The following is a 12495-nucleotide window of genomic DNA, read 5'->3' on the forward strand; positions in this document are numbered from 1 at the left end:
GGCGAAGCAACACACATATGGCATAAACATTGAGTAAAAACTAATAAGTGCTGCAATGGACTTGAAATCGAGGCAGAGATTCGCCTTTCAGCAGGACAAGAACCCTAAAACTCAGTCCCTTTGTCTGGAATGGTTCAGACATGTTTTAGAATTATGTAGTTGAACTCCAGACTGATATACAATTAAAATTGAAACATTCAGTCTATTTATTTATTTATTTTTTACTTTTGAAAACTGTTCTTTGCGTTGAGATAAAATACATTGGAGTTTATAGTTGCATGAAAAAAAAAGAAAAAAAAAAAAAAAAAAAAAAAAACCAAACTCAGTCTGAACACCGTTATCTGGCACTGTATTTGGAAAAAGAAAGAGCCTTTTTGAGAGTTTGAGAGAAATGAGTCAAAGCAACGGCTCAGCATGTGGAGACTGTGTCAGAGGTTTTTTAGCTGCGTTTGAGGTTAACAGCAACTCATAACGGCCTGCGCCTGTAGCACAGAAACCTCAGCAACTCCACATGACACCCCTGCATAGATGCAAATGACTTGAGTATCTCCAGGTGTCTAAAAATGTTAAAAATGCGGTCTGCCTTGATTTGAGTGGCGGACGACGGCAAATAAAAGGTCAACCCTCGGCCATTTCTTTCCACTTCGCAGCAATGTTTACGTCAACAGTTTAGCACTGGGAGGAATGAAGCAAACGCTCCAAAGGAGTGTGTCTCTGGCAACAAACATCAGCAAATCCCATCAAATCCTCACTCCCTCTCAGTCACAAATATGCATACACACACATTTGGTTACTTAGCCCCCCAACTCCTTCCTCGAACTCCACCTCCCTTCACTGCCACCTCTCCTGGGACCAAACTTGAGGCTTGGGAAAAAGATGGCCGCCCTTTGGCCCCCTGTCTTGCCCCCTTGCATCCAGCACAGGGAGGTGACGGAAGAAAGCTTGTGTCCCCCAGGCACCCCCACCCTCCTTCCATGGCGCGCATCCCAGTCCACCAGCATCAATCACTTTTGAGGACTACAAGGGGCCAGAGTCAAACACAGGGAAATGCACTGGAAAGAATGTTCTAGCTTAAAATAAAACTGATTTGAAAAACAATTCAATACAATCTAGAATGAGAGGAGAGGGGACAGTAAATATTCAGGGAATGTCTCTGTCCCCAGAAATACAACAGGAGGGAGATAGGATGAACAGAGGAACTGGAGGGCGTCTGGTAAAGGCATTGCCCCTCAGGGTCGGCATAACCATCATCCCTTGTGCGGCAGATCAGGAAGAGCAGGCCAAAGCTGAGACTTCACATGTGTGCTCAAGTGAAAGTTTGCTTCTATAGCTGTAGTTTTGTGGAGAAGGAAATCTGTTTGCCCCAGAACTCAGCTGGACTGACTCTTCACATGTTAGATTCAGGATTGAATTTAAGATCCAGATGAGTTCTGAGTTTACAGGAAAATGTTAAGGTCCTCATGATGTTATTTGTTCACTTATGTTCTCTAAGAAACCAAAGACACTTTCACAGAACACCTGGATTTACCCTCAGAATAAATTCCACACAGATGGAGTTTATCTACATCTTTGACTACCTTTGGAGGTAATTGGCTACGCAGGAGGTTATTTAGCTCGTATAGTAACCTGACCGGAGCCGTCTCCTTATCTCTTACCTGTGGGACACATGTCATGGCCTTCTGGGACCTCCTGAAGGGGTATTTCATGTGGATGAATTGGTTGTGAGGGGTAGAACTGCTGCTGAGGGTGAACCACACCTGGGAGCTGGTTTTGAGGGCCCATTGCCACTCCTCCACTTTGTCTCTGGAGACAAACAGAGGACACACGTTCCACAGTTAACTTCCATTCATATATGTTTAGTGTTGCATAATTGATCTGCACGGGACAGTTGATGAAGAACAAAGTCTGATCTCTTTCTACTACAAATATTGTGTTGTTTTGAGAGCTGTCAAAATGTACATTGGTAATTAATTTGATTCTGAATGTCTCTCATGGTGACATATTTGATGTTGTTTTGTTACAATCCATACGTCATCATGGATGTTGTAAACCTTAACACAAAGAAATCTGTCTGGTGGCTTTTACTTATAAAGTAACCTTAGATTTTGAAAGACGCATTTTTTCTTTGTTTTCGTGTACAGATAAGCCTTGCATCTAAATTTGACTCATCGGGTTTATCTTCGCTGTGTGTGTTTTATTTTGTTTATACAGCAGCTTATCATGGAAACATTCATGCAAGAAGCTGAACTAGATGAGGGGGGGAGTCTAACGTCAGCACTTGATGCAGGAGCCTAAGGAGATACTGGATTCTGTTTGGATACAGCGAATGCAGGGAGGGAAATAGCCAATAGGCCATTTTAGCTCTTTTTTTTTAAATTATTATTATTTTTACATTTTGGAATGATAATAAGTAGATGACTAATGTAGTCTGTGTTTCCATTTTTAGTATATGGGCATAATACCAAATGTGCTTCATTTTTAAACTTCTCCAGAAAGTGTCTCACTACTCGGACATTTATTTATTTCACGTTTGCAATTTAAGAAAACTAACCACAATGCAAGACTTCCAAATGTTGTTTGTCATTTATGTGTCTGACAGCCTGGCAGACAGAGTGATCTGATAAGCAGCCTCTGTTTAGGCCGAGCAGCATTTATCATCCAGGTTCACGGATGGCTAATGTGGTCAGACGAACGGGGAGGGTAGCTTTGAGAGATTTGCATGGAGCGCTGTTATCATCTATCGAGATTGTCAGCAAGTGGGGTAAGTTAGATAGGCACGGAAGGAGCTACATGGGAGATCTCTAGATTACGCAAACATAGAGACATGATAAAATCAAACCTGAGATATCTCTTGATCAGTGTGAGTGTAGATCAACTTTCAATGTCAGGCCAGCAGTTTATGTAGGTTTGAAAACAATATATTTTTTTTAACCTTAATTTACATACAGAATATTCCACCTTTGTTAATGTTTTGCTACTCCTCTCTGCTTTATTTCCATAAAGTACCACAAACTTTTCCTCTTTTAACCTATTATGATTATTAGACTGTGCTTCTTTGGCTAGATTTTTCACGAGGAAAGCAATTCTTACATATTTAGCACATTTGGTCATAATGATTAACTGCATTGTGCTTGTTCCAGGTCTACTTCAAGACAGAGTGTCTCTCTGATCTGTAAAGTCTTGTGATTCACAACCCACTGTTCTAACCCTGCCAAACTATTTTGAATCAGTCTTGCGTTTCTATGGAGACACACAGCTTTGAGAGAGTAACTTTTCAGCATCACCTATTCATGCGACTGACATTGTAGCATCTCCAGCAGGCCAGGCTGACTTGAACTTTAGTGAAAATGCCTAAAACTTCTGGGGCTTGAATGTAGCAATTTGGTGTCGACATTTTGATATTCAACAAGTTCTCATTGTCTTTTTTATTGTATTATTATGGTCTCAGTAATTTGTTCCTCACCTTCGTGTATTTACTCACATTTACTGAGCATTGTGTACTATAATGCTATCATTAAAGCCCCCGCAAATTCAAGGTGAGAAGGAGTACACAATTTAACAATTTCAAGTTGCAAAGTATTTTTCATGAGCCAGTTGGTGCTAGTATGCAAATTTGCATACTTATGCAAGTCTGAGCTAGTATTGTGAGTTTTAGAGGAGTGGTTCTGTGCTTAAGCTTGGATCTGTATTTGGGAATCGGTAGTAAAAATGAAACATTGAAAGAGTGAGAGACAACTTATACATGCTGTGCGGGGCAGCCTCACCTCTGTCAGACTGCCGCAGGGCAGCTGTCGTAACAGTCCAGTGACTTACCACCGTCAGAGTGTGAATGTGTGCCTGAACCGGTGAATGACTGAATGTAGTGCGAAATGCTTTGGGGTACTCTGGACTTGATAAGTGCTTTACAAGTAGAGGCCATGTGCCATTTGTAACATTGCATTTGGACCCATTTTATTGGGACTGAAGCATACCATGAATGGCCAAATAAAATAAAACAGTTTGTAATAATCCTAAAAAAAAAATGTTTTTATTACCAAAATAACATTACTGAAAGCTCTTTTCTCTTAGAAGACAGGTGGAAACTGAGAATATTATGCCATAAAGAACGCTGTATTTATCTTAGAGCAGCAATTAGGACTGCAAAGGTTTCAAACTAATCCATTAATCAGACTTAGCTTCTCTTGTTTCAGGTCAGTTGAATTGCCAAAACAATTTGTATTTGTCCCATTGCAACCTAAATCTTTATCTGTTAAACAATGGAATGTTTATTTTTTTATTTTTTTTAATGTCTTTAAATTTACCCATTCTTCTTGACAGAACTGTTTTAACTTGAGTCGGGTTTGTAGGCCATCTTACTCACACACACCTTTTCAGATGTGCCAATGCATATGCGTATCTCAGAAGAATGTACGATGGCTACTTCAAAATATTGATTTTGTTGTGTTTTAACCATTTTTCAACAAATTTGGTACAATGCTTAGGGTCATTGATATATTGGAAGAACCATTGTTGTCTGACGTGTCACACATCACAACGATCATGTGTTCACTCAATTAAAATTCACACAATAAATTATTACAATACATTTTTGCTAAGAAATGCCTAAGTATTTAACAAATAAAAGAAGCTATGAGTTTTCACAACTTATGTTTGTCTCTTGGTCTTTGGGATCCAACAGTCACTTCATTGCAAACATGAAATACATCAAACATACGGCTAGCCGTTTTTTTTTTTTTTTTGTTTTTTTTGTTTGTTTTTGCCAAAATTTATGTAAATTCAAGAGAACAAAGTTACCAATGTGACATGGCTTCACCTTTCGACCAAGCAACTGTGGTATACAGTCTTCTCAATTTCAAAGGCAAGCCTCACCACCTGAGCCAATTAGGAACTCTGTAGCTGCATCCTTCCGTATTGTCTATCAGACCAGGGAGGGGTTGCCATTTGCATGTAACCTCAGTCTATTATCCTAATGTGCTGGTGCTCTGCATACAAATGGAGGCATTTATTTTGCCGCTCCTTGGCCTTCACCCTTCAAATGCTCACCTGACAGGAATTCAAATGTTCCCACCTACCACTGTCTCTGACTCTGTATTCGGTGTTCTCATTTCGGAGGCTGGAAGAAGCCTCGGTGCTCTTCCAAACAGATTGCTGGCTTTGCGGGGGAAAGGTGTCTGCCGACAGGGATTGTCTGATTGTTTAGTGGCAATGTCAGAGGCCTGCAGGTCTCATGATTTACAATATTACTTGCTAAATAGGAGCGCATGGTGCAGGGCGGTTGTGCAACCTGGGGGAAAAAGCTGTCTTGTTCAACAACTGTTTCCTAATTGTAAGTGAAATCCTGAGGAACAATCTGTACAAACAGAAACAGTATTATTGCAATGCTGATGGATTAAGCTCTTCAGAAAGTGTGTGCACCTTATGTACTGATGGAATCCAGAGTTGCTAAGCACACAGACAGCGACTTCTGCACACATTCTTGCAAAGTGAGCTCCTGACATACGTACGCACACGCACGCACACACACACACGCACGCACACACACACACACACACACAGACTTCAACCCCTCTTACTGCAAGCCAGCTGCGTGGTAGGTAGCCCTAACACAGAGATAATTTACGACGGAGGTCCTACCGTTGCGCCCAGACGGTCACAGGGGTGAAGAGCTGGGTAGGAAGAAACTGGATCCATGTAGTAACTCATCACGGACGCTGCGGACAGGAGAAGCAGGGCCTGCTGAATGGATCAACATTCAAACAGCCCAGGCAGGGTGGGATGAGCTATCTGTCACACATTGTTTACACTTGGTGTGTACAATTGTGTAGAATTTGCTGTGTTTGTGAGTGGGGCTTGAAGGAAGGGGGGGAAGGAAAAAATTGAACTAGGTCTCAGCAAGCTCCAACAGCTACTAGAAGCTTAAAAAGAAAAGCTTTCAAAAAATACACATATACACACACATATATGTATATAACTGGATCTTTATTTAAGTAAATGATGTAAATGATTCCATCCTCTACAAATCTGACATTCCCATCACTTCCCCCTCTGTCGCTTTCCTTTCCTATTATGCTATCACCTCCTTTCATCAAACCCAAATCTTCTTCCTCCTCCTCTTCCCCCTCCTCCCCTCTTCCCCTTTTCCTCTTCTCCTGCTCCTCCTCAACTCGCTCCCAGACATTTTACTTCTCACTTAACTAGACGCGAAGCTGCAGGATTAGTACACTAGAGGGGAAGCGGTGTATATGGGCAGTAGCATTCTGCAACACAGGTCCCCATCTTCCTCACATTCATATGCTAAGCAATTTGGCATTTCTAGACTGTGTGGCAGCTGCTGACAGACTGCTCAGTGTTCAATGCGTGCAGATGTTCAGCAGCTCAAAAAGAGTCAGATGCGCTTGTTTCAGAGGAGAGGGGTGGGAGGAGGGATGCCCATACACAGAGTGAATAAAACTCAAATCAGTTCTGCCATTCACCTTGTTTTTTTTATAAGTTTTTTTTTTTTTTTTTTTTTTTTTTATCTAGGTCTTCAAAAAAAAAAAAAATCAAATAAATGCATTACAAAAGTTTGTTATTTACAGTAGAGTTGTTGTTCATAACAATAACCTCGAACTATATGGGACATTATAAATAATTGGGAAAAAAAGTTGAAGAGAGTGCAGTTAATATATATTTCTTCATACACACACACACACACACACACACACACACACATATATATATATATATATATAAAGAAGATACATTTGCACACACAAACACATATACGGAGATATGAAACAAGCAGAAAGTAAAGCACCTTAGTTGCAAAAAAAAAAAAAAAAAGACCGCTTCACATCAATACATCAGAATTCCTGTCGGGAGGAACTGAAACTTTACAGGCAGCACTTTTCATCGCGCCCAGACAAAAGCCTCATTCAGTCAGTCACGTTTAGTTTAAGAGTACAAAACTTCTCACTTACCGATTGTAGTGCGCAAAGTTTCCTGCGAAGCCAGAAGTGCTGGGCAGCTAAGAATGGCAGCTGAGCGGCGGACTGCAGAGATGCTGTACCTGCTCGCAGCGAGTCCCGCAGAGGAAGGAATATTATGCACGTTTCAAGTCCCTCCCTCAATCGCACGGTGATTCTCTCCAAATCCCAGTTTTCCTCTGCGTGGAGCAGTCTCTGGACTTTACGTGCAGCCAAAGTACAGGTGGAATCTTTCACAGAGCCTTGGATAGTCGACGGGAGATTACAGATTATTCCGTATTTCTACAGCCCTGCAGCTCCAAAACATTTACAGGTGCAGCTAAATATTTTTTTTTTCTTTTTTTTTTTTTCTTTTAAACATCAATATGTGCAGTTCTTTTCAAAGTAACCGCCATTCATTACAGATGTTCAATACACAGGTCTGGTCCGTCACAAGTATGTATTTCTGTTCATTTTGGTGATACATACTTTTCCTTTTCTGTTTTATTTTATTTTTTAATCTAGGCAGATTTTTAAAAAGAAATCTGTACACAAAGTGTACACAAGCAACAAAGACAGCACTTTATTTTCGGGTCAGCCCATCATGCTGTTGATATTGCCTTGAGTCTAGGTGTGTAACAATTGCAGCTCATGTCCTGGTTTTATCTGCATGTGATGGCTCTTGAAACACTGACCTCAACCTTAGTTTGCACTTTATGAATCTCCTCTGAACTCTGAACTGGAGTTTGCGCCACGATCCTCCCAAGGCTGCAAGCACTGAAATTTGGCTAATAGGAAGATAATCCACAAAAGGTCACATCTAAAGAAGCTGTCTGTTCAAATGGAGAAGCATACAAAGATAATAATTGTAAAGTTAAGTGGAAGGCAAAAGTGTGTTGAGTGCTCGAAATAACTCTTGATCAGTGTGAGTGTTATTTCTGTTAAGTACACAAATAAGATAGATGATTAAGGATTTTTTTTTCTCTTTAGCTAAGACATGACACTGCTGACATTTCTTTGGGTTAAGGAATTGATTAACATGAGGAATATGGCAGCTGTAGCCCACATCCTGGATACATGGTGGTACCTGCTACCGACTGCAGCCTCCATCTACAGCTCAATCTCAAATCAAGCTTTGCTTCACATCCCCTAAAGACTACAGTTTCAAAACAGCAGCACCCCTGCAATTTTTTCCTACCATCGTTTTTCCTTCCACTCAACTTTCCATTTCGTTGCTTGGATACACCATGCTCAGCTGATTTATATAGCAGCAGTCTTCCACGTGATTGCACAGGTAATATATGTAATATATAAATATTGTCACAAAATAACATTTGTGTATTCAAAATATGCAAACTATTGTCTCATTTAACGAGACTGTTGAAATAAATTAAAATTCTGAATTCATTCAAATGTACCTCTACCCATTCCCCTTGTTGGAGTTGTTGCCGCCAATCCAAATATTGAACAAATAGCAGTCACTGAACATTGACTTTTACAGTGGTTTCCGAAAATAATTCTCTTTATTCTATGCTAAAGTGCATTAGACTATGACTCTGCTGTTGGAATCTAACTGGGGAAATAGCAGGAAGGAGCCAGGAAAACATCACACATATAGGGTGTGACTGTGACAATGCCTGATCTTCCTGTGATATTCTCATTAAAAAAAGGCTCCCAGATGTTTATAAGCAAACCCATGATCCTTTACACATCAGACAGAATAAAATAAGACATGTTTACCATGTATTCCCCTCCATGATAAATAGTTTACCTGATGGCTGTGGCCTCTTTCAGTGGCCCAAGTCTAAGGGAAAATGATTCAGGGAGAGTTTGAGGAGAATATCTACAAGGTTTAGGTGTTGACTTGGCCTGCAGATTCCCCAGATCCCAATCCAATTGAACATTATTAGAGATCTGCAAGATGAATAAGACCAATCCATTTAGGCCCAACTTCTTTACAGGACTTAAAGCATCTTCTCCTAACATCTTGGAGCCAGACATCCTAAGACACCTTCAGCAATCTAGAGTCCTTGTCTTGAATGAGTCATGTTTGTTTTGAAGGCTGACAGGGTTCAGCAAACTATTGGACTTATTGGACATATGGTCATAGCAATATAACCAAAAACTGAACTTCAAGAAGCATCGACCTCAAATTCTGCCACTATGTAGCTGCTGTGTCTGTATTTTTTATTTATTGTACATGAATGATTATTTCCACCACCAAGCAACTGGAGCTTTTGCGAGGCTGATTACGGCTGCAGTAGCAATGTTGGCCACCCTTCTGTGAAATGAGAAGTGAAGTTCCTCCAACGGAGCACAAGATCTTCTTCAACTTGCTGGGATCACTGTTAGTGATAAGAGATCAGCATGTTTATCGGTCTGTATGCTTATTTATCGCTTTATTAGATTTTTTTTTTTATTTCCATGCCCCAAGCTTCCAGGGCTTTCCAGTAGAGTGCAATAGCCAATAGTAGAGAACATTATGTCTTTCCCCTCTCCCTTTTTTTCTCCCCTCTATCAACTTAACACTCGACACTTGCTGGTGATATGAAACACCTTGTGGCTCTGTGATAATTCCCTGACCCCAGCGCAGCATTTGTTTGAATTAGAAAGTGCACGGTCCAAACCTCCTGACAACCACTGCTCTTAGCATTAAATCTTGAGTCTGGGGGTAAAGAAGTGTGTGTGCCTGAGAGAAGAGCTCAGGAGACATGAGAAGACGGAGGGTCAAGTCCAAGGTGAGAGGCGTAAAGAAGTACCATAAGGGGCTCAGTGGCAGGCAGGCTGCATTTTCTCAAGACCTCGTCTGAATCTCTGTGTGCTCCATGGGCCTCTGCACTGTGGGGCCCCAGGGGACACAGCTGGGCAACACGTCGAGGGCAAAAGGCGGGGGCATGACTTATTGCCATGTGGAGAGAAAAGCACAGGCTGCATCCCTGTGATGAGACCAAATTGAATAAAAGCGAAGGCTCAATGTGATCCAGATCTCGAAGCCAATGCCCCAGCAATGCTGTTTCAATTAGCTGGCTCAACGGTTCAAAGGCGAGGCCCCTGATACACTTCTGCTCCACACGAAGCCACTATCATCACATTGGCTGTCGTCTTTCACCTCCCCATTACGATGCCATGTTTTTCTGCACAGTGACTCTGTCTTTCTGCTGACTGCGTTCATGCTTAACATTAAAAAGATAGTGAGAGCATTACCATTGCAGCTAGCAGAAAGAGTTTAAGGACCTGCCAGACTTTGTGGGCGACATCATTACACACTTTCCAAAATCCATCCTTTTTAAGCGCTGTTTGAATAAACATTATTTACGCCGAGATTTTTCAGTAGGTAATAGGTGAAATTTCCGGCACAAAATCTTGACGTTGTAATGCACAGTGTTGATCATTTTTCACTTATTTATCTGTACAACAATTTAACCATTTTATTCAGGCGTGTCGGACCAATGCAACTGACAAACAACTAAGTGAAAGTAGGAGGTCCAAAGCTTAAACCGCCTTTCCTGGATCTGGAACATCTTTGAGTTAAACCCCAAATGTTTTTGCAAGTGGTGGGAACTACCACCACTCAGGGGTCAGCAGACTTCTAGTTCAGGCTTGTAAACATACATTGATTAGCAACAAGTAATTTGTAGTCGTTTCACATGCACAAAAAACATGAAAAATGAAAGAAGGGATCAACACTTGGGAGATAATCAGAAGAAGAAAACCAGGGCAAGTTCCTTTACTAATAATGTTGGCGTTGGCTTACCGGCTCTTTTTCTCAGCTGTGGTTTTGCCTGATGGATCTTTCTAGTCTTCACTAGCTTCATTGAGTTTTTATTTAGATATTCCTGAGAGCATAAGGATATTCAGTTAACTGCCACTCTTTCAGCAACAACCTGTTAATACAACGGTGCACTGCCTCAGTAGAACTGCCTCAATGCTCCATGCCACCAATTCAACAAGATGTCAGAAACATTCCTCAGACATTTACTAACATGTTAGCATCACACAGTTCTTGGAGAGTTCCTGGCTGTGGGACCATGATGCAAATCTGACTCTTCTTGTGATAGTCCTCTGTGTATCATCTTTGAACTTGTGTATTTGAAGGGAACACTACATAGCTTTTATCCTTCAAGAAAGAGAACTCCAATGTTGTTGCCATTTGTTTAACACCGTATGAAGAAATTTACTCTTTGTGCCTGCATAGATGTGACAATCCATCTTTGTTGATTATGGAACCTATTTTTTTTTTCATCCCTTCTCACTTGTTTCTCTGTTGTCCCATTTCTTTATTAAAATAAACTGACCCAGCAATGCCCCCATATGCCTCCTCCACCGAGCATATCCAGACTGTGAGTTCTTTTGTCTCATTTTCTCATTTTGGATCTTCCAAAGATAGCGCTGACAGGTGATATTAATGATCTTTTATTAGCATCGGCCTGATTGCTGCAGATTTTCTGGAGCGCTTGACAGAGCGAAGGAGCGAGAGGGGCCAAAAAAAAAAGAAAAGAAGAAAAAAAAAAGAATATGGAAGTCCTCCACCCACCACTTCTCACAGGAGATCGCCTCTCTCTTTGATAGCCTGCCCGAATCTGCTCCCCCCATAGAAACTGCCCTGCAGATGTTGTTGCTGTATGCCGACTACAAAGAAAGAAGCCCTTTATGAGGAGAACATCTATTTTGGGCCTCAGTGTTTCCGAGACGTTGTGCTCGGCAAGAGGGGTGCAGGCCTGATCTTGCTGCTGCTGAAAACTCTGTTTTATTCCATGCCCATTGGTATTTTTAGATTAAAGCCCAACTCTAATGAATAGAGTGAGGATGTGATATTTTATGATGCTCACAATGTATCAATGTGGTGTCACTGTGGTGGACATGAGCCTGAAACAGTCCTCATTGTTGAGGCGTTAGTTAGGACAACGACCTCGTAGAAGCCTTTGTAGCAGGCCTGGCTATGTCCATTCACAACTGTTTGTTGCTCAAGCTTCCAACCTCCCTGAAAAAAAAAAAAAAAAACAGATCTGTGACGTTGTTGCACTGTTGACTGTGAGGCAAAGTTCCTGAGGGCAATATTTGCTCTTGATATTATTTTTAATTAAAGCACCAATCCCTCAGCCAAGTTGTCCAAACAGTTCTAAATGGACTCTGTAAATCAGACAAACATCCTTGATATTTGACGGGCTGAGAGTGTGCACTATAGCCTCCAGATGGTTTGTGTTTCTTAAGCGTTTCACAAGGGGATGGTACGGGACAGCGATCTTCTGTTCAAGTTTGCCTCTTGACGGAAAAAGCTCCTCCAAATCACATGCTGAGTCGCTGGATCAGTGCCGAGGTTGCTCGATCAGCTTCTTGCTCTCTGTGTTTCGGCTTCCCTGTGAATGGGTTTATATGTAGGCTATGAAAAAACTGCACATTTAACTAATGTTTCACCCATGACCAACTGAGTCCAACCTTTTCACTTTTTTTTTTTTTGGTCATTTTACAAAATCAACAATTGCTCTGTCTTTAGTGGGATTGTGTTTGATAGGGAAACTTCAATCAGTAAGCTACGCTGAAGACACACACA

The 12495-nt window shown here is 41.2% G+C and overlaps 1 protein-coding gene across 3 annotated transcripts in view; it reads right to left on the minus strand.

The window, feature by feature from the left end:
- Window positions 1-7212, minus strand: part of ets1 (v-ets avian erythroblastosis virus E26 oncogene homolog 1) — a 39070-nt gene extending 31858 nt beyond the window's left edge. Inside the window, exons 1-3 of one of the 3 annotated variants that reach the window (XM_016676771.1) lie at window positions 6960-7212; window positions 5635-5736; window positions 1656-1803 (exon numbers count right to left, since the gene is read on the minus strand). In XM_016676771.1, coding sequence (XP_016532257.1) covers window positions 1656-1803; window positions 5635-5703 — 217 coding nt within the window. In that variant the 5' untranslated portion in view covers window positions 5704-5736; window positions 6960-7212. The remainder of the gene's footprint in view (window positions 1-1655; window positions 1804-5634; window positions 5737-6959) is intronic. The other 2 variants (XM_016676772.1, XM_016676770.1) reach the window with 2 other exon arrangements.
- Window positions 7213-12495: the final 5283 nt, after the last annotated feature.

Source organism: Poecilia formosa, unplaced genomic scaffold (assembly GCF_000485575.1).
Source record: "Poecilia formosa unplaced genomic scaffold, Poecilia_formosa-5.1.2 Scaffold141, whole genome shotgun sequence".
NCBI lineage: Eukaryota > Metazoa > Chordata > Actinopteri > Cyprinodontiformes > Poeciliidae > Poecilia > Poecilia formosa.